At 43.0% G+C, this 23,926-nt stretch overlaps 1 protein-coding gene across 10 annotated transcripts in view; it reads left to right on the forward strand.

Moving 5' to 3' along the window:
* The first annotated feature begins 2,364 nt into the window (after positions 1–2,364).
* MARK3 (microtubule affinity regulating kinase 3) overlaps positions 2,365–23,926 on the forward strand; it is a 66,217-nt gene continuing 44,655 nt past the window's right edge. For 2 of the 10 annotated variants that reach the window (XM_064460828.1, XM_064460829.1), the window contains exons 1-4: positions 2,367–3,116; positions 11,255–11,293; positions 15,849–16,040; positions 21,410–21,463. In XM_064460828.1, coding sequence (XP_064316898.1) covers positions 3,066–3,116; positions 11,255–11,293; positions 15,849–16,040; positions 21,410–21,463 — 336 coding nt within the window. In that variant the 5' untranslated portion in view covers positions 2,367–3,065. Of the gene's footprint in view, positions 3,117–11,254; positions 11,294–15,848; positions 16,041–21,409; positions 21,464–23,926 lie in introns of all 10 variants that reach the window. The other 8 variants (XM_064460832.1, XM_064460833.1, XM_064460831.1 and 5 more) reach the window with 6 other exon arrangements.

Below are 23,926 nucleotides of genomic sequence, written 5' to 3' on the forward strand. Positions count from 1 at the left end.
GTTTGTCATTCCCTGTGCAAGTTTTGCTACATGGAAAAACCCGTGCTAATCAATGTTGCCATTTATTGGCAATAGAACAGCAAATTCAGCTGCTGTTATTTTTGTGGTCTCAAGCATTTTCTTCAAAAGTTCTTATTTCAGAATCGCTTTGCCAATCATAAACACGACTTTGAAAGACACAAATATTCCTTCTCCCACAACTCCCCCCGGCATCCATGCCCCAGCCCCTTTTTATTTGTCTGAGAGTATTAAATGTGGGCTTTACGGAGAGCGATAGCAGAACTCCTATTTCATCGACAGGCCTAGGATTTTCACCCAGCTATCCATGTTGCCCAGTTCATATTCTGAGTGACTACTGCTTCCATGGAATGGCCACCAAGTACATGTAACGCAATACTTAGCTTACTTTGATACCTCTTCGTGTCTGCGCACAGAATTTCCACAGATCTGTTTTGCCAAGGCTCAGGACAGGTAAACCCATAGGTGCAAACAGCTCCACCGAGCTCAGCGGGCTGCTCACGGTCTGCGAATTACTCCCTGGCTCCAACGCCTGCAGTTCAGACTTCTCAAGCTAGCTGGAGTGCCCACGAGTGCAGAGTGAGAGCATTAGTCTAGTTAACAATCCAAGTAAATCGCTGTCTAATTTTACCCTTTTTTTGACTCTGTCCTAAGTCAATTACAAATTTTTACAAATTCATTGTAAAGAACATATTCTACAGGCAACCAAAAAGAAAAAGATGAAGCAGCAGCCCTGTGGCAAAAGCAGAATCAGGAGGATACTTTTCTTGGCTCTGCTTCAGCCTTCGTGACTGACCTTGGCAAACCAGACAGAGGCAACTCCCACTCCCTTCTCCGTGCAAAGGGTCCTGCCTGCTACCCAGAGAGAGTGGCTGTGCTACGAGTACAACCATCTGAGCATACATACACACGGATGTATACGTATGCACAGAAATATGGATCATTTGCACAAGAGGCAAGTATTCAAATCCAAAATTCCTGTCATAGACACAGAATGAGGTGTTAGCTTAACGTGAGACTGAGGAAGATAAGGCGTCATGCAAGCCTACTGGGTTTCTCCTTCTGCAGGTCAGGTGTGGTCCTGATGATGAAGTAAGAGTCAAGCAACTTATTGGGTAGTATTCAAAGGCTGTCTTTCCTTGCTCATGTCTCTAAAAGTGAGGAAAGTATTACCTACATTGTAGGATAGATTTCAAGGCTAAGCTGGCAAATATTTATGAGACTTTAAGTCTGTCAGATAAATTATGCTTTAGAAAGACAAAATGCTATCGCTAGGCTGCCAGATCCCCAGAGATGCCAAGCTCCTACAAAGCCCACCAGATCGTGGTTTTTTTCTAGAGAGGTTCACATTTTCTCTGAAAGAAACAGAAGGACTTGTTTCTAAACCACCTATAAACTGAATATACACAAGTTCTCTTTTTCAATTCATAATTAGATCTACCCATGACTACACCGAGATCTTCCATGTACACTTAAAAATGATTGTGCAGAGTAAATACGGCATGCACGAAGCATGGTTTGATAGCCCAGGCTTCCACCCTCCTCCACCAAATGAACCAAGCTGGTGGGAGAAGGCAGCGCGGTAACGCCGTACGGGCGCCCGCCTGCACCAGGCCGGACCCGCTGACACCAGCCTCGGGCCCGGCCACGCGACCTCCCTTCTTCGCCACACACCATCTTCTGGGCTGGCGAAGTCCAAGCGAAGGGAGGGCATGCCGTGGCAGGAGAAGACCCGAGGACCGAGCGCCCACGCCGCCGAGCAGCGGGCGCGCCTCAGGCCTGCGCACGCCAGTGCTCCCGCTCCCGGCCGTGAGCGGGCGGCGGGGCCTGTCCCCAGCCCCGTCCCCAGCAGAGGCCTGGTTCCCCGAGGAAGGAGGCGCTGCCCCTTCTCCAGCCGCCTCCGCGGCTGCACCCCTCTGCCCCACGGCGCTCCCCAACACCTCAGCTCCTCGCCCCGGCTCGCACCGTTTCTCCCCTCACGCCCGGCCCGGTCGCACCGGGGGTCCCGCAGCCTGTTTAGGAGACACGCCCCCCCCGGGGGTGCTCCGTGGGGCGAAGGACGGCCGAGCCCTGGGGACGGACAGGGATCCTGCTGACCGATCCCCGGAGGACGGAGCCGGAGGAGGGAGGAGGACAGTTGGCGCCACACGGGGAAGGTCCGGTCCCGTCCCGTCCCGTCCCGTCGCGCCCCGCCCCGGCCCCTCCGCCGACCCCGGCGGGCGCTGCCGGCGCCCCCGCCCCGCCCCGCCCCGCCCCGCCCCGCCGCGGCCCCTAGCAACAAGCCGCCGGCGCCGGCCTCCCTAGCGCGGCCGGGCGGGGGGCGGGCCCTTCCGGTTCATGTCGGAGCTGGGCTCGGCGCGGAGGAAGCCGGGCGGCCATCTTGGCTCGTCCGGGAGCGGCGGAGGGGCGGGGGGCAGGCGAGCGGGCAGGCGAGCGTCTGGCGGGCACCCAGCTACCCCAGCCCGGCTGCGGCCCGCGGGGTGCCGCCTTCTCGGAGACTGGGGCGGGCGGGGATGCGAGGGGCGGCCCGGTGAAGCGGGACCGCGGTGGGGGAAGGAGACGAGAGACCCTTCGGCGGCGGGCCTGCGCTAGCCGCCGTGCCCCGGCTGCGGTGGAGAGTGGCCGGCGAGAGGAACTGGGCTGCGCGGCGCCCCGTTGCCGCCGCCTCCTCCCCGCCCGCCCGCCCCGCGTTCTCCCCCACCGCGGAGCTGCTCCCTCGCCGCCTCCCTTCCCCTGGCTCCATCCCTTCCCGCTTCATGAGGCGCCCCGCTCCCCGCCGTTGACCCCCGCGGGCCGCGGTAGGATGAGCCCGGAGGGCTCGGAGGGGGCGAGGCAGCTCCGCTCCCTGAGGGGGATCTAGCTCGGGCGTGGGGCGCCGCCGGAGGGTGGGGGGCATCGACGCGACGCCGCCCCCCGCCAGCCACCTCGTCCTTCATGGTGGCTCCCTGCGACCACCATCTCCGAGCAGACGCGCAGCCCGGCCCGGGGGCCCGTGTGTGTGTGTGTCTGCGCCGTCGCGGGCAGCGCGGCCGCCTGAGTGAAGTAAAATGTCCACTCGGACTCCATTGCCCACGGTGAACGAGCGCGACACCGAGAACGTGAGTACCGCCGGCCGCGGGGGTCCGGGCGCCGCGGGCTCTGGGGGCGCCGGCCCCGGCGGGGGCATCGCCCTGCGGGGACTGTCACTCGCCTCCTGCCGCCTGGACTGCGCCCAAATTACCCATTTATTTCAAATGAATTATTCCCCCCCACCTTAGCCCGCCGGTACAGTTCGCTTATTTAGTAGCATTTGTGGACATCCCTCCCCCAGACCCGGTGTCCCCCCTCTAACGCTTTATTCGAGGGTCTCGGCGGCGAGGATGGGGTTGGTTATGTTGGTAACGGGGAAGAGAAAGGATCCGCGGTGGGGAGGGGGGGTCCTGGTGCGTGCTGTCTCCTAATAGGCAAACTTACTGCTAAAAGCAGCCCTGTAAACCTCTGGTAAACGGATGGGAATCACTGAGCTTCAGGAGGGGTGGGCTAGATGACCTAGATAATAGGCCTCTTCCCTGCTTAATTTGCAGGGTTCTCGATGATAATGACGCTGTTAGACTAAGTCACCTGTTAAGATGACATTAAAAGGGGTTCTTTATCGGAATTACCTTCCAGACAAGGGAGCCTGTTCCTTTGCCTGCCTTTTCAATTTTTTCGTTAACAAATCTAGGATTTAGGAATTGACATTCTTATTTACAAGATTGAGTCCAACACTGTATTAAAAATTGCACAGGTCATACACTGAAGGAAGAAAGAAAGAATAAAGTAGTCCTACCACATGAGCTGATAGCCACAAACGAAGCTCAGTAGGAGACTCCCTTTCTGCAGATAGGAACTGTATTTCTTTTAAGTTAAAACTTACTTGATCCCAGTGTATCCCGTCAAACCATTTTTCTGTATAGGTTCTGGCACATCCCCAAATGATAAACCGAAGGGAGTTGTCACTCACTGTAGTCTAAAATGAGTCGATCAGTGAACTTTGTATTCAGCTTTCTGTAAAGGCTATCCGATAGCCTTTAGAAGACAGATGCTAAGCTTGACAGAGGAGGCTTTTTTTTTGTGAGAGCTTTTTGTGTTTTGGACTGGCATAAAAAGTGGAAAGTTTGGTTAAAGATGAGGAAAAACTGTTGGATTGTTCCAGACCATAAATAGTCCAAGAAAAGTGATGGTAGCCCCATTGTTTAAAACGAGACCAGACAAAGCATTAGAAAACATGCTGCATGGAACAATTACTGCATTACTAGGGATTTAGATTTTATTGACATAATAGGCACTTCTAACTTCTGTGATCTTTATTTGTTTTAGCACTAGATGCAACCTGCAGGCTAAGGGCTGTACTGAGCAAAAAGCCAGCTAAGCATATTTGGTTGTAAAATCTCAATAAGCTTCCTGCCTTGTGGAAGAAAATAATTAAAATATTATGTGGCCCTTCCTATGCCATGGGGAGAACTGAAGTTGTAGATATTCTACAAAATACTATACTAAGTTTATTCAGATAATTCTTTTAGTCTATAAGCAAACCTGACAGAGGTTTTCAAGCTCCGCATATATGTGCAGAGGCCACCTAGTAAATCATTTTAGAAAGTGTTCAGATCAAATTCTCCAATGTAATTAATTTAAACTCTACTATGGATAACTTAACAGTGGAAGGACTTAGTATGTGCTTGAGGAAATACATTATTCACAAGCTTGTGTGTTCTAGCACTTGAAGTTAGATTTTTACATGTTTTCTACTTAAGGCACCTTGTTCTCACTTCAGAATATTGGTCTAACACTTCTCTCTAGTAATCTTCATAATTTAACATACAGGGATTGTCTTGCTTGCAGATGAATTGCCTTAGGTTTAGATTAAGGCATATCTTTCAACTGCCGTAATCTGGGCTGGTAACCACAGGAAAACCTGTAGTGATATTGACACAGAGTGATTAATCTGAGTAATCACCAAATCCATTGAACCAACCCCCTCCATACCCTATGTATCTCAAGAAGCTGTCTCTAATGTTCTGGCCATCAGCTATTCAGAAATTCACCAAAATGCATTATTTTCGTCCTTGCTTAAAACTAAATTGAAATCTGACGTTTAGTCTGTCTGAATTACCCCTACAGCTGTGAATTCCAAGCCCTTTTTTTTTTTTTTAATACCAAATGTGGTGATTTTGATACTTCAACCAATTCATCTTCCACCCCAAAGCTGGCTGTATTGTGTTGGCAGGTAAATTGAGCCCTTGATTCTCTTTCACATAAGAGAAGTCTTAATTAGTTAATATTCGTAGGACTCTTTGAAGCTCAGGTGGGAAGAGGCTTAAGAGGTGCCAAGGTATTCAGACAGCCTTTGGGCCATGGTCGTGGACCCCCCTAATGTTCTCTCTGCTTGGAAGGTTACCACTGCTGACAAAGGCTTGGCTGGTGTTGAATCTGGTTGAAGCGTGCTGATCATAGCTTATCCATGCCTATACTTGCAGTTCTGGAAATGAAGTTAGCCTCCAGAATGACGGTGAGCGTAAATTATCATTGTCTGTGCTTGCAGTTAACCACGTTCAGCAGTTGGCAAGTCCTGTTCAGTAGACAAGGTCTAATTGTCCGTACTTGATTTTCTTTAAGGCAGTGTATACCACTTCGTATTGAGACACTGCTGAAGTGGAAGGAGTGTCACAGTGACTTTCCCCAAAAGCCACTCACAGCTATCAAGCCTTCAGTGCCTTTGAGATTAAAGAATTTGGCTCCGAGTAACCTGGTTTTGAGAGGAAAGGCATCCCAGATGATCTGTGATCATAGGAACTTCACACTTGGACAGTTGGAAGCTGGCTGTTGGCCTGCGATGAGCTGGCTTCTCGCCGCAAAGGTAGAGCAGCTCCTCGCTGGCCATGTCTTGTGCAATAATGGCTGCCAGCTGCTTGAGGGACAGAAGTGAATGAGAGGATCAGATCTTTTCTGTCTTCTAAGGAATTATGTCCTGCATGTGGGGGAAGAAGCAACAGAGGCAGTAGAGACCTCCTTCATCTAAAACTGGGAGACAAGGTAGACACCGATAAAGGACCTGTAGGTGACAGAAGAATCAGTAAACTTGTTTTACTAGTGACAAGGAGGAGGCAGAGAAGATGGAGGAGGAAAGAGTGTGGAAACACAATGGGAAAGGAAGGTAGACAGTGGAAAACAAAAGATAAGAGGACGCACAGAAGAATGTGCTTATGGCAGGATGGAGGACAGCCAGTGACAAAGAAATAGGAGCAGAAGAAACAAGATTGTGGAGAGTAGGACAAATTAATTAAAAATTCCCAAAGAATGGCAAGGTGGCAGAGAACTGTAGATAGAAACAAGGAAATACAGATATTATGGAGGTTGGTAGATGCTTTTTTTTTTTTGGTAAGAGCATGAAATAGAAAAGAAAAATCTTAGACTAAACAGTTTAATTTGAACCTCTGTCTTCATTGCACAGCAGTGTTTCGGGGTGGGGGGGCGGGAAGGTAACTGTTTTGAATGTGTTGGTACTGCAGGCCAATCTGAATTAAAAATATAAGTAATTTGAGGAAAAGCGAGACTAAAATATACTCTTATCTCCATGACTGTGCCTAATGTGAAAAATTTACTATTGAAAAATGCCAGTGTGATGGCAACTGTGCTTGTACAAGCCTATACAAAAGGATTCTGTGCAGCAAAAGTATCTAATTTATTTTTTTATTTTAAAAAGTTTAATAAAGGTGGGGTTGGGTTCAAAAATTTAAGGTAATGTGAAGGTTAGTGCGGAACCTCTTGATTTATTACCAATTAGCTATGGAAATGCATTAGAGCATTTGCAGACAATATGCAAGCTTGCATTATTCTATATATTATTTATCACTCTTCTCCTATTACAAATAGATCTGTAATTGGAATGCTTTCCTCCGTAGCATGAAATCCTAGTTTGTTGGGTGTTGTTTTTTTTATAGAAGTGGGTGAGGTGGGGAGTGTGCCTGTGGCCAAGAGCTCTGGTAGGTTTTTTTTTCTACAGGGACCATCTATGTTCTTCCATATTTTTCAGCAGCTGTCATGAATGTTCTGGTTTGCATTAAATTAGGTGAAGGTGGCAAAATAACTAGAAATAAAATATGTTTTAGAAATTAATCTGGGACATATTTGAAATCCAAATTTTCACAGATCAGGAAAATGCTTTTTGTGCATTTCTTACTCCCTGGGATGCCCAATAGGGCCAGTACTGTGTTTGTACTCAGAAAATACCTGATTAGGTTGTGTGACATTGTGAGTCGCTGACTGTTAGTATTTTCACGTTTTGAAGCGAGAGGTTTCATTCTTCAGCTCTGCTAAACAGCCTGTGCCATGTTGTTTAATCCGTTGGTTTCACTGCCAGCTCGAACTGATAGGAGGCTGCTGGGGGTGTCAGCTGTGGCTGCCTCTTCCCACCTGTGGTTTGTGCCAGCAATAATTACTGTGGGGCTGTATGACGAGTCTGGTCAGCTCTCTGATCTGACCAAAATGAACCCTTAAGAAAAGTGGGTTTACCCCCATTCCATGTGGCTGCAAATACTGACACAGGAGAGGATGGGAATGCCCAGTTCAGGTGGGAAAGGCTAGAAAAGCTTCTTACTATTTTTGGTTTAAGGCAGTCATAGCACAGCACCCTAGGACTAAGATAACTTGAGTTGTGCCACAATTACAGAGATATATAACTGCAGTGGTGCACGTTTCACAAATCGTAGTGTTCTGTTCCTGGAAACTAACTTCTTTTTCCTTTCTTACATTATCTCAGTAACTCAGAGAAACTACGTTACAGGACCTTACTCCAGAAGTTGAAAAGTCGGACTTAGTTCATGTATTTTATTAGAACCACTGAATGCGACTTAAATTGTGGCCTTAGAAGTAGCAGTCTGAAAAACAACACAACTACAGAAGTTATTGAAAGAAAGTAAACACAAGGAAATAACGGGGTTTAGTACACTAAACTTCATAGACTTCTTCCTTCACTTTCTTAGACACTCACCTAATCCTTACCTGCTCGATTCTCCATTTTAATTCTAGTCAAAAGACATCTTTGTGTTGATGTAAGCAGGCAATTCCTGTTGACTACATGTCTCAGGTGACTCAAGTCAAAGGATTTCTAAGAGTGGAGGTATTTGTGTCTCCAGATCTCCACTTCATATAAGTAGCATGTGTCTACAACTTCCTCTCCTCAGTCAAGTAATGCTGCCTCATGGATGTCAGCCAGATCAAAAATGGAAGTCACATTTTTTTTAGCCTCATGGCATATCAAGGTTGGCTCTGCTTAGTGTGGACATCATCTGCCACTAAAAATATTTAGGATGTATAATGGATAGATGCTTACTGCTCTTAAAACATAAACCTGAAAGATACTGAGTATACCTGTGGTAACACTCCAGTCGGTCTCCTGGATGAAACCCAAGAATTATTCTTGGCCTGTAAAGCAGCAACTTGTTGAGCTCTGTGTGTGCATGTATATACACATATAAACAGAAATTAACTTTCAAATAAAATTTATTTCTGCAGGGTTAAAGCCTAAACAAAGTTTTCTATGTGCAAGCTCAGTGTGGCCTTTGAAAACCAACTGTGAGGGTTTTTTTTGTTTAGCATGTAATTACTGACAGTGATGATTCTGGAAACAACTTAGTTGGCAGTATTGTGGATGAAGAATAGAATATGGTTGGATCTTCAGCTATTATTTCCCAGGCTGATGTCGATAAATATCCATTTTAATCATCAGTAAAGAAACTTTGGCTGGGAAGATAGGATGAATGTCAGATCTTGATAATATGAAGTAACAAAAGAGCTTTAAAAAATATTTTCTAACTGGCACCAGACTTATCTTTCTGATTATATAAGCAGGATTTCTTCACTGTTGTGTTGTTCAGCGTTAATCATCGAATTACAGATCCGCTGTCTTTCGTGTGCTGTATAAAGTATGAACCAAATGATGTCAAATACATCGGCAGAGGCTGTGGTGGTTATATGCGAAGAGGACTCCTGAGCCAGACCCTGTATGCCCGTGAAGGGAGGCATCTTTCCTCTGCCGAAGGCTGATCGTGCTTTGCCTTGGCCCTCTCCCACTCTGATCTTCAGGGCAGTGGGGCAGTTGTGACTAGCTCTTCCCACCACTGGTCTGTGGTCAGAATTGTGAGTGTGTGAGTGTTGCTTTGGGTAGTGATGCTCCCTCTGCCGAGTCAGTCTCCTGCGTGTCAGTCCATGCTGTCCGCCTCCAGCAGACTGCCCAGTGTAGGGAGTTGCATTGCTGTACTCAGTTTGAGCTGTAGCTGCCTTGTCCTCACTGTTACTCCTGTTTTTTTCTTTATTTTGCCCTCCCTGCTGAGGTTAGGGAAAATTAGGGATTTGTGTCAAGAGGTATAGCCTGTGTGAGCTGAAGACTGTATTTACTCTTCAGGTTCTTCTTTTAAACTGGTTGATCGACAAATATGACCTAGTTAAAATAGCCACTCGTTTTCATGAAGTATCATGCCAGTTAATGAATGAGTACTGTGGTAGGCTTAAAATTGCACAGTGAATTCTTCACCTTTTGACAATGGAAGCATCAAAATTAATGTTTTCTCTCCTTTGTCAGCTATAATATATTTCTATAAGGCCTGTTTGTCTCCCTTGGTGAGTTCTGACCATCTCGGTTGTTCCACTTGAACACAGCATCTGTAATGGTAGGGCTGTAGCACACTTCACTGAATAAATCTGCCTTCATGGACTGATAACTGTAGTGCCATGTTGGATAGCATTTTCTTTCATAGGACAGTGTTTAAAATGTCATGAGATGGAAGCCATGACACTCACCCTTAAGATTGATTATGTAGCAAGCTAGTCTAAAAACTGCCTTTTAATTATATGTGCTGGAACCAAAGAATTGGTTATGCGAACATCATCACAGGTGTACTGGGTCTGACAAAATCCACCTTGCACCGTGTCCTGATTTGTGCCCTGGTCAGTGGTAGGAGGGAAAGAAAATCAGTAGTAGTACAGGTCATCTTCACCTGATGCTGTCCTATTTTATAATATAGGAAAATAATGCCATATTTTATAATATGCAATGACTTAGGGATTCCCAGAGCAGTAACTGGTGTATAGGCAATTATGGTTGAATGTTTACTGTGACACCTCTTCGTGGTTGCCAGAAATGTAAGTCTGTGTTTTGACTTTCCAGTAGAATTCCTTCGTCAGCAGTCGCAGGATGCCTTGCTGTGCTGTTTCACAAATATATCTGCGCAATAAGGCACTACCTCTGTGAATATCCTTAGGGCTAACCTTTTTTTTTTCCACTCACACTGAGTAGTACTCGGCAGTCTGTATGTTCTTGAAGATGTTAATGAGAAATGGGAAATACACATTGTTAGGAATGGCTGCAGTGAAATTTGTCTTCATGTGTTGTTTAAAATGTTTTTGTTTTTAAAAAAGCTATGACATGTTTTCTGATAAGTTTTTCTACAAATAAGTGTGCTGGCCGGCAGTGTGCAGCCAGAAATTATGATGCATTTATATGTTGTGTCCCCAAGCTAGGGTAATGAAGTGATTTAGTGTCTCAAATGCTCATCATGCCCTGGAATGTTTAGATTGTTAACATTGTAAGGGATAGGCTTTAAGTACAGTTTTTCTTATTATAATTAAAAATGCTGAATTGAATGAGGCTATCATGATTGTTAGTGGTCTGACAGCTTTCCAAGAAATTCCAAAATATAACTTTGTAGTATTTCATACAAAGATGAGGTTACAGCTAAGGTAGTAAACATTCCTAGACACTTTGGTAAGATTACATTTTATTAGTTCATGTGGCTGATGGGAACGTGGTTTTTTCACTGTTGTATAAAATAAATGCTTTTAAAAAATGTTGATATTTTTGTCCTCCCTGTTTTAGAAAGCTTCCTGTTACTGTAAATAAACATGGATTTTTGCAGGTCTTGGGCATTCTAATTTCTAAATGTTTTTCAGCTCTTCAAATGGATGTCAGATTCTGTCTTTTCCAGGTTTTTCTCAGCTGTTGGCACCTTCTTAAGCAGTATATGAACTTTGATACTAGTCATCCTCTGCCCTGTGTGTTTCTAACACTCTGAATGTTAAGATATCTCTAATCATACAGACACTGGATAAAGCTAACATCGACCAAAAAGGTTTCAGTTACCGGCACTTTCATACCTCATTTGCTTTTTACTTTCTTTTCTTTTTCTTTCTCTTCATGCTAATCATTATCTGGCTATGAAAGGATGTCGGCTCATCATTGGGGGAAGGCTTTTGTGAAAAGGTGGGTTTTGCATTGTGTTACAAATATGGTTGTCTTAGGCTCAGTCCCTCCCTCAAAGTAAGGTGTCTCACAAATGGAGATGTTTTACTCCATTTCCTTCTGGGTTGAGTAATACCAGGGTGGGGCTGGGAGGAGGAGAATGCTTTGGGTTTTTTTGAGAGAGCTTGTCTTGTTGCCTTGAAAATCGGTAGTTTTTTAGGGAACCCTCCAACTATGTTCAACCCCCTCCCCCCCACCCCTCCCTTAATGTATTTAAAAGACTTTGAAATTGAACCTGATGCATGCCAAGATATGGAAGGGAGTGACAAGGACTCTTGTCGTGCATGGATTTCAGGAGACTTTCTTTAAAAGAGATAGTGACTCTGGCTAGCCTGAAACCACACAAAGTACCTGGTCTCCTTGCTTTAGTTCCCCATCTCCGGTATAATGGTCTGTCTTTGCAAGAAGACAGGTATTTTGGGAATCCCTCAGCCGTGGTGAGAGTCATGAACAAGTGTTACCCTTAAGCAGAATGCATGTCCAGGAGACACAGCTCACCTACCACAATGTGTGGAAACTTATTACAAATAAACACATACTTGCTGTAAATATTATGTTTTTAAGACAAAACCCCTTTCTTATTGAAGACACATAAATGTGGACCTGGGTAAGAAGCCTGAAATTGAGCAGAATCTTCGGGAGTCAGGGTAAGGGAGAGAAAATCTGCAGTCTAGGGTCTGCTTGGGAAAAGACAAATGACCTGCATCTCAATTTAAAGAGCAGACGATGCCATTACTGTTCCTCCAGGCTGAGATTGGAGCTGTTAATCTGTTTGCTGAGGAATCTACCCTGGGAAGTAGCTGAGTCAGCTGCCAAATGCCATACAAGCCAATGCATGACTTGAACTTTTCCTGGACCATCTGTATTTTGCTTTTTGCCTACATCATTTAGCTTCCCATCTACCTATCCTGCCATGGCTTCTTGAAAATTGTTCGGGTGGGAAAAACACTTTTACTCAGTTTTGAGCTTATGCCTTTTAGTACTGTATGCCACCAAGCCCTCTTCTTCCTTCATTTCCATAAGCAAAAGAAAATCCATGTTGAAACTCTGAAGCTGCTTTCTGCAGTTTTTAGAAAGCTTGCATTTTGCTAAATATAATAATCTTGTATTTGACAGAGGAAGGACTTGCTGATCAATTTACCTGTGTGAAGTGAAATAAAGCCTAAATTAGATACCGGTGCAAATAGATTTCTACAGAGCGAAACAGGGCTATGAACACGTCAGTTGGAGAGAACTGAACTGCTTAGGAACACACAGCTTGATATTCAAAAACCACAGCTGAAAAAGGTCATATTCTTGAAAAGATGTAATCTGGGTTAGGGTGGAAATGCAAACCTCGGTACAAGGAGACTGTGTTAAATTTGTCAGTGCTAGTCCAAATAAGTTCACAGCTGTTTATTCCTCCTTTAAGTGCAAAGCTAGAAAGCATGGAAAAAAAAAAAGATAGGACACAAGAAGTCACTCCTCAACAGAGGATAGTGAAGCTCTCAAGATAAATTAGCTCGGGTGGTTTTTAAGTGGAATTGATTTTGTTAGTATAACAGGATCTGTCTTTTACCTAAAATTGCTTATATAAAGTAGGATGTGAGTAAGATAACTTCTGAATAACCTGTACACAGATTCTCTGGGAATATGTGGTACCTGCTGCCCACATAGCTCAACTGCCTCATAAGCTAGCTCAGGTCTAACACAGTTTAATAGTTCAGACACAGGGCGGCACAGATACTCTGTTTCCAGAGTCAGCTGTGTGGTTCAAAAACAACCTACTTGTTGAATTGGTCTGCTGGAGAGCCTAAGCTAATAAGCCCGGCCTGGAGGTACGCTGGCTCTTGCTGAAGCCACCTTGTGCACCTGTACCATGGATCCAGCTGTGAAAGGGCTGTAGTCTGAATAGTTCTGATACACTTCATTTTCCAAGGTAGGGTATTAGCTCAGCGTAGTGCAATGTAAGTAGTACAGCTGTATTCCTGGGATGCTGTACTTGAACTAAAAGTGAGCCTTTCACTAATATATCCAAGAAATATTCTTATGGCCCTGTACAGAACATTCCAATCCCTGATCACTGAGGGTAGCAACGTAGGAGGATGTTAGCATGTAGCATCAGCAGTTGCTGCTTTTTTCTAGCTGGTCTGAATAACTTGACACTAGAAGGTACCAAAGGGGCTGACAGAGAAGTAAGTTCTCTGCATTGTGTGCTGCAAGGTTTGTTAGAAGTCAAAGTTTAGGAAGGTATAGAGGATTGGCATTGCTGTGCCAGTGCATACGGGGAAAATAAGATGGCCTGAACAACTAGCACAAGCCTGGCATTAAGGGCGTGCAAAATAGTGAGACTATTGATATAGGATTTCACTGGCTTTAGTAGTTCCTTCAGCTGGGTGACTGCTCTTGTCCTTCCTCACCTTGGGTATTACTGATTGATATACACTTATCCAGTTGTTATAGGTCTCGAGATATTATTGAGAACAATGAATTGTTATCAAGCATTGAATTTTTACTGGGTCTTGTTGTGGGTGTGCTTCTTGTTCCTATGCCAGTTGTTAGTTGTTTGGAAGAAATGTATACTACTGTTCCTGAAAACTAGGATAAAGACTGCTAGAATATTAAATAGGGCAGGGTGGGCCAATCATTGGGAACGTGTAATAAGCTGCATTTAAGGAAACACTGCATTTCACTTCAGCAAAATGTGAGAACATGCATGTAAGGCATCAGGAATTAAAGTCATTGTGTGTGGTAAGGGAATAGGAAGCAATAATTCTTAAATAGGGTTGGTGTGGGTGGTTAGATACAGGTGGTCTTCTGCCAAGAAGGCTTCTTCTGTCCATGTAAAATCAGTGGAGTGTTGAACAGGAGATGTAGTCTCTGTGTTTAGTCCTACTGCACTTATTGTCAGTATGGCATGTCCAGTTCTAGCATGAGGCCCACAAAAAGATTTTGGAAAAACAGAAGAGGGTTCTGAAAAGAGCTACAAGAAATGTTTACTTGTCTTTAATAATTCTTACAGCAGCCCGTTTAGGGAGCTCAATATATATAACTTACTAAAAGAAGGCGTAGCGTGATCATAATTGTTAGGTATCTATATCGGAAGCACAAATCTGGTGACAATGCAGTAGCCAGACAGTAAGAAGAAGCTAAAGCCAGACTGATACTAAAATATTCTATGCACCACACTTTGTGTGGTTTGCGTATAGGGTATTTTTTTTAAATAGTAACTATTGGCAACTCTTGGAAAATTGTTTCATAGACTTCTGTCAGTAGTATTTCTTAAATGAAATGAATGCCTTTTAAAAATAATTTGATCACAGCTGTTGCACTGAAATTAACAAACCAAGGAACTTAAATGCCAGAGTATATGGTCACAAGGTTACATCAGGTTATTAAATAGAGTGTGAAACTTGCCAAGTGTCATGCAAGTGTGGATTTGTTCATTTATGCCTGTACTCTGGTTGTTAGCTCTTGAGTTATGATCTCACATCCTTATGCTACGGTGATTTTCACAAGTGTTGCTGTATGCCAGATTTTTGGTTGTCCCCACTGGGTTTCAGCAAGAGTAGTAGCAGTACAAGAGCAAGATCTGGGATTTCTGGGATGACTGTGAACTTAGCCTGTCATCATCTGTGTAGCCAGACGTTTGCTCCACATTCACAGACTACTGAGCATTTCTAGCTAATACTTTAATTAGTGAAGTTGGTGTGTAGACCTCAGCCATGAGTTGAGAGCTAAGGGACATGAGGGGACCTGGTCTTTCATAAACAGGCTGCCAGGAAATGAAAAAGTACTTTACTGTTACGTTAACCATGTGATCTAATGAATAAAGACTATTTTAGGTATTGTATAAACCCATTAATTTTTACAATTAATAGCTGTTCAGGGGAACTCAGTGAAAGGAACGTAACAGATTGCAGACAGTATCTCAGATCTCTGTAAATGGTGCTCAGCCATTCAGGTGCTTATCCAAGGTTTCTATACATTAGGCAAGATTCTTACCTTGTTCTCCAGGCCGTCCTGGATATTTTCAGTTGTGACGTTTTGTAGAAACAGGAGTCTAGTACAAGAGGGAAAAAAAAAGCCGTTTGTTATTTTATCAGTACTATTAAACTGTCCAGCAAGGGTGAACACTTTACTGTGTGTGCTTTTGGAAAAGCTTTTTTTGTGTCTCCTTTCCAAAGGCTTTCCTGCTCTAGTTAGGCACAGTAATGCAAATGGGAAATAATATCTCCATGTTCCATAACTGATTCAGCAGTCCACATAAGGTACTTAAACATGCTCAACTATTGCTGCAGTTCAGGTGATGTTCCACTTAGTCTTTACCAGGTGATGGAATGGACATGTGTTATGAACTGGGAACCTCTTTATTGTCCCCATCAGAGCAAAGTTCAGCATGAGTCTGAAGTCTGAGTTGGATCCTTTGAAGGTTTCTTCAAAGGAGTTGCTAATGCTTTTGAACGTTGTATGCTTCTCATCATTGATATGTTTTGTCTTTATTTCTCAGCCTTATCTGTGTGTGTTTTTATTGCAGCACACGTCCCATGGAGACGGACGGCAGGAAGTTTCCTCTCGAACTGGGCGCTCTGGAGCTCGCTGCAGGAACTCAATAGCTTCCTGCGCAGATGAGCAGCCGCATATTGGAAATTACAGACTCCTTAAAACGATTGGAAAGGGGAATTTTGCAAAAGTAAAACTGGCAAGGCACATCCTAACTGGCAGAGAGGTAAAGTGGTATGGGTGTAAACAGTAGTGAATTGCAGTAGGTGTGAAGGTTCTCTTAGAATAGCATCATCTAAGTCTGTGAACATTTAGCAAATTTTACTAGAGATATTGCTACTGATGTAGAAAAACCTAGAAATGGAAAATGTATTTTTTAGTAATGATTACAAAACAAATTTCTCTTGAAAATGGTCCTTCAATTTGTATTTTTGACAAATCCCTGTCCAAACTTGAATTGGGTTCAAGTTTGCTACTGCGATTTTCTGCTAAATCCTCCATTCCCAAAAAAGGGCTCAATATATAGCAATTAAATAAGCTTGCTAGAAAGACTGCCTCTCGGTGTCTCTATACTGCACAGTGCAGGGCTATACTGGAGGGGAAGTCACGAATGAGAACTAATAAATCTTGCTGATTATGGCCTGAGTAGCCCAAACACATTTTCTTGTCAAAGCCATGTATCTCCCAGGAGTTCTGCTAGTGTCTGCAGCGCTGGGCAGCCTTGGGAAGACACTCCAGTTTGTTCGGAGCTGGTTTGTGTGTCTTGCACAGTATTGTGTGGTGCAGAGGAGTGTTGTCTTGTATCTCTTCATAGTGTCTAACTTGGCTGCATAATTCCTTTCTGCCTGCCATTGCAGTGTAGTTAATAACTTGCTCTTAATGATGGTTCTGATTTGGTGAGCTATAGTCCTGTTTGCTTGTTACAAGAAGGTGTTTCTTGGTGCTGTTTTATTAGTAGCATCTCTATGTACCGAAGAGGGAGAAACACCTTGTTGACCTTCTCTTGCCAAACCTGTCTAATGAAGTAAATTTTTGCTGATACTGGCAAGGACTTTGAAAGAAGTCTGTGTGGCTGACTGCAGTGCTTTAAGGAAATTTAGGTGTTTTGAGCTAATAGGGATTTCACTAGCACTAGGAGAAACAGGACATCATTTTGCAGGAGTTGTTGGGAGGGATTTTTATTTTTTTTTAAGCTGATAGTTCTGGTGATCAGAAGTTGTCTTCTGGTGTTAAAGTCAGTGCTTGTTTGTAGACAAAGCTTTTGGTTAGTTGTTTTCCAGTTAAGTTCCCTCCTCTTTACTTTACCCTTGGCCTTACAGAAGTATTTATCTGGTCAATCTTTATATTGTGCTAACCTTTTTAATGGCTGTCACATTGATGGTTTTTGGTTGTGATCAGCAACAGCACCATGTACTTCGTTGAATCTTGCTTCTTTGCTAACTCATCTCCAAGGTTGCTGATACCAGTTTTCCATTGTATTTGATGATGCTTCTTAACTCCTTCAACAGACTTAATCATTATGGTTTGACTTCCTGTGCCAAAGCCACTGATACAGATATTAAACAAGATTCGTCCCAAGTCTTGTGCTTGAAAAGCTCTTACTCATTTATTTCCAACCTGATATCTCTTTAGCCACTTTTTTTAATTAAAAAAGCTCTGTGCACATTTCAGCTTATCTAGTTCGATAATTTCCATGCATCCTCCTAGATGAGGCTTTACAATAGTCCAGATAGTCATATCTTGTGTGTTTCCATAAGGCACAATTAACTGTAGGAAAATATGTTGCATTTAACCCTTCTGTCTGTTTCCCTATTTTTTCCCTGCAAGTTTCGAGCTCAAGAATTGTGTGGTAAATGGCTCTACTGGAAAAAAATTGTCTGATAATTTCTGAACCTGTGCTGCCATTTTGTTCTTTATAGATATTAGAAATCTGTACTATAAGATCGCCCTTTTTTTTTATTTCCTCTCCTTTAAACATGCTACTCTTAAGAATTCCAGGATAATGTTCTCAGTCTGGCCTCAGCCAGACAGCACTCATCTTCCTGAATTTGTGATTTCCTGCTTCACACACTCATTTCTGCTGGCTGTCCTGTCTTTGTTCCTGTTCTTTTTTCCATCTTATGTACCAAGACCTAAAATAAAATGCTTAGTTTTGGGAGTCATGCTTAAATGAGTCTTCATCTCTACTGTATCCTTACTGTATTTGAACCCAACCTACCTTCTCCTTGTTGTCTGTGTGTCTGTTCTTAATGTCCTTTGAAGTGTCCAGTTCAGTTTCACTTTATGGCAATTCCTTCTTTATGTTTCTGTGCTGATTAACTTCCAAATCATGCAGCAGATCAGCATTTTAATGTCACTTCTTGGGAGGAGGGTATGTTTGTTCAAGTATTTTGCTGGGGTGGTTGCTCATCTGCTTATATCTGGAGTCCTTGTCTATGAGTTTTCCTGTTGCTTGAGATACAGCTTTCGTGTTTCCAACTGGAGTAAGTTCCAGGACTCTTTCGTTTCCCGTTTTAGTGTGTGTGCAGGATGTATGATGAGAGCCCAGCCTCAAATTACAGAAAGGGAGAAAAACACTTAGCCCTTTGGGGGGTGATCAGAACATCAGCCAAACTTGAGGGCGTTGAATTGTGCTGCTATGGAGTGTGTGGCCTTCTGCTCACTGCAGAGGTATGGAGGGGAGGATTAGCATCGCTGCAGTAGATCTGGGTTTGGAAATGCACTCCTTCAAGCTCCTCTGTCTAGGAGACTATTATTTGTAGTCTGTCTGCCCTTTCAAAACCAAGAATCCTCATTGTAGATCTGCTTTTGTTAATTCTTTGACTTTAAGCCATGTATTTTCTCTTGTAATTTATCAAACGTTATTGCTTCTGACAAGTTTTCCATACTTGCCAAAATTTAGAAGATAAAACTACCTTTTGCTGTTACTGAGGTGGCTGAAATCACAGCAAAGATATACGGATCCCTCTGTTCTTTAAAGGCATGTGTTCAGTTAATAGCCAGGAAGCTGAAGTTTCCTAGTGAGACAGGATTCTTTCAGGATCCAAGTCTGACTCCAAGGAATCTATTGTCATCTTCTTTCTGTTCTTCCCTTGGAAAAAGTGACATTTAAGAGGGAGAAAACATTCTGAATGGTAGCAGTTTGGCCAATTTGCTCAGAGTGTCAACTTCTGATTGCTTTAACTCCCTCATTCAAGTCCTGTAGGAGGAGTGTTTTAAGTCATGTTTCTGTGAATGGTGAAAGCAGAATTAATTTTAATTCTACTAATGATCTCACACAGAATATCATGGCTGATGCAGTGGTGTAATGGTGTAGGTGGACTTGTATTCCTGCAACGCTGGCCATAGCACACGACACTTGTGTAACAGGAGCAAAGTTCCTGGTTTGGAAGGCAATTCGATGCTTTACTAACTATGCTTAGTAGAACAGAGGATTTTGTTTCTCAGGCTCATCAGAACTGTTCTTGAGGGAGGGCTCCCTTTGCCTATGATTTGGAGGGCTTATCAAGGCGCCTGAAATTGCTCCCTGTTCTCATGATGGGTTCAAGCTCTCAAAGTCAGTGTTAACGCATTGTACTCTGTGTTCACCTGGATAGGAATTCTCTAAATTCATCCTGCCTATAAGGCCATAATTAGTGCACTGTACAGACCTGTGAGTGCCTTTCAGAAAACTGAGGTGTGCACCTTCCCTGTATCTCCAGGGCTGAATTTCTTTGACAGTGTCAGAGGCATCTCTGATCATCTGGCACCAGTGCACTGCGTGAAAGGTGAGCTGTGTTGCAGAAACCCAAAACCTTAAGACTTTGTGGGTCGAAACAAGTTTGTCTTTCAAAGATTGACCAGGACGGTTCAGCTCAGAACACAAACGAAACTTTTTCTGAGTGGAATGCACTTACCAAGCAAACAGCTGTCTTCTGTGACATGGGTAGTCTTGGGACACCAGGTGACTTTTAGATAACATTGTCTGCTGTTGAAAAGGGCAGTTGCTCACTCTACACCCAGCACGGATTTGTAAGAGATTGCAGGAAGTGAATAATTTTGTTACCTTTGTGACAATAGTTCAACAGGCATAAAGGTAGAGATAAGAATCTTCCTTGTTTTTGTACACAGCTGCTAATACAAAGATACCTATTGGTTAATGTGTTTCTCTTGCTTGTATTTTTTGAAGTGATTTCTCAAGGTTTTGTAAGGGAATTTTGCTTTGGGAAATAGTGATCTTTAATTTCAGCGGCATACCTTAGAAGAAAATACTCCCCACAGCAAAATTTTTCCTAGATGGCTTCTTGGTGACATCTCTGTATCTTGCATCTGGAAGGGCTGAAAATAAATCGTGAATCTCAGTTTCAGAAGACACCATATCCATCACAGAATTCTGTGATACACCCAAGCACTGAATGCTGTGTTCCCTTCTTACCCTCTCCATCATGATGGTCCATCTATGTATTTTTGCACTTGAATGTAGGGAAGTAAAATTGCTTTGATAGAAGATATTCTTTATTCCGTATGTTGCTAACCCCAACTTAATGAGATGACAAAGGTAGCACTAGGTGATGCAGGGAAATGGGAGCTGTGGCATGGGAAGGAGCAGTGTCTACTATTTGAGCCAAAAATTCAAGGGGAATTGAAAGCCCTTGCTTCACACCAGTGAGGTATTATAATCAGCTGAGTTGCAGCATCTTGCCTCCTTGAGAGGCACCATCTCCTTGGGTTTTACAGAGTTTTTTCTGTTACGTCTAGTCTCTAATCTAGAAAGGAAAAATACCAATTGGCCTGTAATTCTAGAAAGGTTCCCATTTCCTGTTCTAACTCGTCATGTATCCAAATTGCATTGCACTGGAGCTCATCTCTGTTGCCTATTCATTGCCTCAAATCTTGGTCTGGCTAGTTACCATGGTAGTGAATTTCTCGTCTGATTATTTTGTGAAAGTTTTATTTTGTTCTTTAGAGTTTCTGTGCAGTATTTGCTGAAAAGATGAGAACCAGTAAAGGAATGACCTTGCCCAAATTGTTGTACTATAGCCAGTGGGTTTTTGTTAATGCAGAAGTGATATTTCTTTTCATATCCATCAGGGAGCAAATTGATACAAATATTCAGTGAATTTCCAAAGGTGAACTTAGTTCTTGCAAAATTTGTGTGGAATTACTTTCAGTTTGCTCTGAAATCTCTGCTTTTGGAAGCATCTTCACAAACTGCCAATGTTCAGTCAGTACTGTGTAATCTGTTTTGTAATTGTGCTCTGTAAATATTATCAGTAGGCACACTGCTCTTATTCTGGTGTTGGAGCTTCCACTGTAATAAATGTGATGGTCTTAATGCCAAGCAAAAGACTTAAGTGTGAGCGTCTCTCTTAACATGCTTAAAATACTAAGGTTTTTTTCCACTCTCGTCTAGTTTGTTGCAGTAGAAATTAATTACACTTTAACTGTTAATTCCAAATGCTTTCAGTTTAAATACAAGTACATAACTTGCTGAAGAAACTTGAATGGTTTTTGTGTAATTTTCATGTTTTTCCATTTCTGTTACTGGATTTGTCCATCTTCTAATAACACTGCATTGTTCATACAGAAAATACTGATTATGAACTCTTCCTTTAGGTTGCCATAAAAATAATTGACAAAACACAGCTGAACCCAACTAGTCTACAAAAGGTAGGTTTTTACATTTAATCTTTGAACTGTATTGTAACTTGTTTCATTTCCCTGCCTCTTTCCATTAACCCTGAACGCCTGTGCTGGAGAATCTGAAGCATTGCATACCTTGCGCACATCTGACTACTGTATTTAATAACTAGTTTTGTAACAGATATTTTTGACCACCCTGCAGTTGTTCGAGATGAATTTGTACAGAGCTGTAAACTGAGAAAAGTGGTGTTAGCCACTTCCTTTGTCTCCAAAGCATAGCTAACTGTAGAGAACACATTTGTGGTTTGGTGTCATGCCTCATGTCTCCTTCATGCCGGTCACTTTGGTAAACTTACAAATACAAAGCTTATGTTCTGTCCTCTTAAACTGGCCTTGAGAATACTGCCTCTGAATTGAAGGCCAAGCAATATCTATGCCTTTCACATAGTTTGCAGCAGAAAAGGTGCTGCAGTTTTATGGAACAAATTGGAGCATGGCAATTCTGGTTTCTTCCCTCTAGCCTCAAATGTTTAATGTGCTGTTACAGTTGTATTGCCTTATCTATTTTAGTAAGTAGTGATAAATCCTACTCTTTCATCAAGCAAGCCAGTCTGCTTTGGAGTGCCAGCAGGAAGTACATTTAAATGTCACTTTTACCTAGGACTTTTCTAACTCTGTCCTTTTAAGTGCTGCAGTCAAAGGCTTTTTATTTACTTTTGAGTACTTTGATAAAAAAAGCTCCTTGCATTATTTCTGTTTGAACGAGAGAATACCCAGAACTTACCTGCAAACAAAATGAAACAGCATAACCAGAGTAAACTGGAGAATATGCACCTCTGGATTTTATACAAATACTAAAAAGATTGTGTGACTAGATGTTTTTATCAAAATTAATGGTGCAAAAGTAAATAGGAAAAACACACAAGTTCTTACATTGTACAGTTTGGTTGAGAGGCAAAGAATAATCTATGGAAGAAAGGCTCTGTCGTCTGAGCAGGCAGCAACTTCCTACTGACTCCATAGACTGGGTGAAAGTAGATAATGTGGTTCCAGTTTTCTCAGAATTTTTGTCGGTAATTTCTGGGTAAGCAGGGAGGAAATTAAATGCAAATTAGGTAATATGACGGATTAGATAAAATTGGTTTGTGTGGCAGATCTGTGTAACTTTGAATACCTGAAAAAACTGTTAAATGCTTGAAGCACTTGGAAGAGAAACAAAAGCTGTGTGATATGAAGGGGAGGGGTCAGGGCATGGGAAAATGGTCAGAGAAAAGTAGAGAGGCCATGTTTTCAGAAAAAAAAATGTAAAATCTTAATCCTTCAAATGGTGTTATCTTGAGATTAGGCCTTAATGCTAGCTTCAGCTCATATTCAGGTACAAAGCAAACCTTTTATGAGTCACAGGTGTTCAGTTGGCAAGGCCACAAGCTGGAAGTGTGTTTGGCCGTTTGGTTCCTGGGTTTCAGCCTGCTCAATGTCCACTCACGTCTCCACTGTAATTTCATTTTTATTTATAATTTACAAAATTAGATTATAAAGTGTGGTTTGTAAATTGGTCCTGTCTACCACTGGGTTTCTTAAATGGGAGTCTGGAAGAATGGCACAAAATAGCAGGGTAGAAATCAGATCAAATTTGGGGAGTGAGATTGCTAATGCGCTCTCCTATCTAAGCTCATTTGTTACATGAGCACAGAAGAAAAATGGCAAGATCAGTCAAGAGTTCTCCATTCAAAAACTGAAAGTAATTTTATTAAAATTAAATGCCTGCTTGTCATAGTAAGCAAAGTGAATGCACAATGCATTACTGACCAATTTTGCTTTATCAAGGCTGTTGGCAAACCCTGGCCCCTTTTCCCCCAGCACTGTCAGCAGTGCTGTAGCCTCAGTGCATTTGAAGCCAACTGTACATATGACCTGTAGATGCAAGGGAAGCTAAGATAGAAGTGCTTCTGATCTTCTGTTTCTGGAGAGAGCAATAAAATATTTGAGTTATGGTGGGGAGGGAAGGGCTGTGTGGAGAAGAGGGTGTGGTATGTAGTGTCTCAGCTGTGGTGTAGCTGCATACCCTAGTCATCCTTAGGTGGGGAAACAAATGGTGATTAAGGGTACCGGTTCTGATTTCTTTGTAATATGTCTTCCACACCGATACTTCAGCTGCCAGAAAGAAGTTAACCTTGTTAAGGACTCACTCTGCTTTTTGGAGCAGTAATTCTCAGTTTTCCCTCGCAGTAACCTCCAGGCGGCTGCAGTCCTGACAGCTCAATATTCAGCAGTGCAGCTCTTCAAAAGAGTTGGGTTTTGTCTGCTGCTGAGGAAGTCTGTGGTAGCCACATGCAGCTACTCTTAACTGTTGTTTTAGGACCTAATTACTACTCTGCTCTTGCTTGGTGAAGAGGAAACTAAGCGGTACTTCCCTGCTTAGAAAGAACAGGGAATTCTTAGAGCTTTTTTCCCATGCTGGTGGTGTTAGTCATAATCCCTGTTCTCCAC

Source organism: Phalacrocorax carbo, chromosome 9 (assembly GCF_963921805.1).
Source record: "Phalacrocorax carbo chromosome 9, bPhaCar2.1, whole genome shotgun sequence".
NCBI classification, from domain to species: domain Eukaryota; kingdom Metazoa; phylum Chordata; class Aves; order Suliformes; family Phalacrocoracidae; genus Phalacrocorax; species Phalacrocorax carbo.